Consider the following 1,453-nt stretch of genomic DNA (forward strand, 5'->3'; position numbering starts at 1 on the left):
CCCGAAGTCGCAAAAGTATGACGTCACAACATTCTGATTGGTCACTTGCAATGTTGATCCTGGAACAACATTTAGTATGATGATCTGGGAACAACACCAACACGAGGATATCAGATCAACCGTGTCAGGAGGCCCTGCTAGGGCCATAACATACACCAAGAAAAGCAAGGTAGAAGACAGAAAGTGATACTTGCACTCGATGGTTATTGCTTCTTAAGTTTCTAAACATGAAAGCATTAAATTGCTGGATCCTGGAATATCCAGCAATTAATGCGCAGACAGAAACACTCTGATTGCTCAACAACATCCATGTGCGTGTGTATTCTGGTCTAAAGAAATATGCCAGAAATATGTCTGGCTCTGTTCTAAACACTTTGAGTGATTAACAAGGTCAGTGAAATGCTGCTGTGGGAGAGGGACCCAAAGCACTGGCACTAATAGACTTTAATTTCCACGGTTGCAAGGTCAAAACACAGCTTGAAAAAACATTCCCCTTCAGATACTAGGACCGGACTGAAGATGATTTAAAAAAACAACCAATGTCCAAAGAACAATATTGAAACACCTTCATAAAACCTGGAGAGCACTTTAGAAACATGCAGTAGGTGAAAGTCTGTCCTCTCTTATGCAAAATTCAGATAAGTGATGGGCGGCTCAAGACCTTCGGACAAATATCAGAGTTTAAAGAAATATGAAGCATAAATCTAACAGTTGTAGCCTAACAGAAAAATATAAGAGATGTTCATAGTATAAACAAAAGTCTGAACAAGTAACAACCCAGCAAACAAAACTGAAGAATGTTGTTGTAATAGTGGCAGACATAACTTCCACATCTGGTTTTGGATCTTTGAGGAAGACTGAAATTTCTTTAAGTTATTTAATTTAATTTTTAATTTGATCTCTTTATTTGATAAGATTGAAATGCATGAATGAAGAACTATTTGCTGGAAATAGTTTTGGTGATTGCAGTCAGTTTGACCATTAGGGCATTTTACACTGCAAAAGTTAAAGACCCTACAAAAGCACTAAGAAAATCACAATAATACAAGACTATCTTTGAGCAAGCATTTAGGTACTTTTATAGGTGATTATCTAAGTCAAACATTTGTGAAGGAAGTGCCATCTTTCAATGACACTCTGCAATTGAGTGTTCATAGTGGAAAATAGATATGCCCAGAGAAGAAGGGGAGAGTCCAAGCAGCTGGCAGCTAGCTGACCTGGCTAAGAGCAGGAAATGTCATGTGTTCCTGCTAACACCATCCAGAACTCTTCACTCCTCTCATTGTAAACTTACACAGTTGATTTGGTCAGAAATTCAAACTGCAGTTACCTCTCTTTGTTTTCACCTCCAGATGCTCCAAAGCCTCCCTCTGTGTCAGTGAGTCCTTCTGGTGAAATCAAGGAGGGCACTTCAGTGACTCTGACCTGTAGCAGTGATGCTAACCCAGCAGCT

At 39.4% G+C, this 1,453-nt stretch overlaps 1 protein-coding gene across 1 annotated transcript in view; it reads left to right on the forward strand.

Moving 5' to 3' along the window:
* The window catches only part of LOC102309028 (B-cell receptor CD22), a gene marked incomplete at its 3' end in the record, with an annotated part of 18,179 nt that extends 16,732 nt beyond the window's left edge, over positions 1-1,447 (forward strand). Inside the window, exon 12 of the mRNA XM_042217427.1 lies at positions 1,353-1,447. Within this exon, the coding sequence (XP_042073361.1) occupies positions 1,353-1,447 (95 nt within the window). The remainder of the gene's footprint in view (positions 1-1,352) is intronic.
* Between the last annotated feature and the right edge of the window lie 6 nt (positions 1,448-1,453).

Source organism: Haplochromis burtoni, unplaced genomic scaffold (genome assembly GCF_018398535.1).
Source record: "Haplochromis burtoni strain Fernald_Lab_line unplaced genomic scaffold, NCSU_Asbu1 Contig_1955, whole genome shotgun sequence".
NCBI lineage: Eukaryota > Metazoa > Chordata > Actinopteri > Cichliformes > Cichlidae > Haplochromis > Haplochromis burtoni.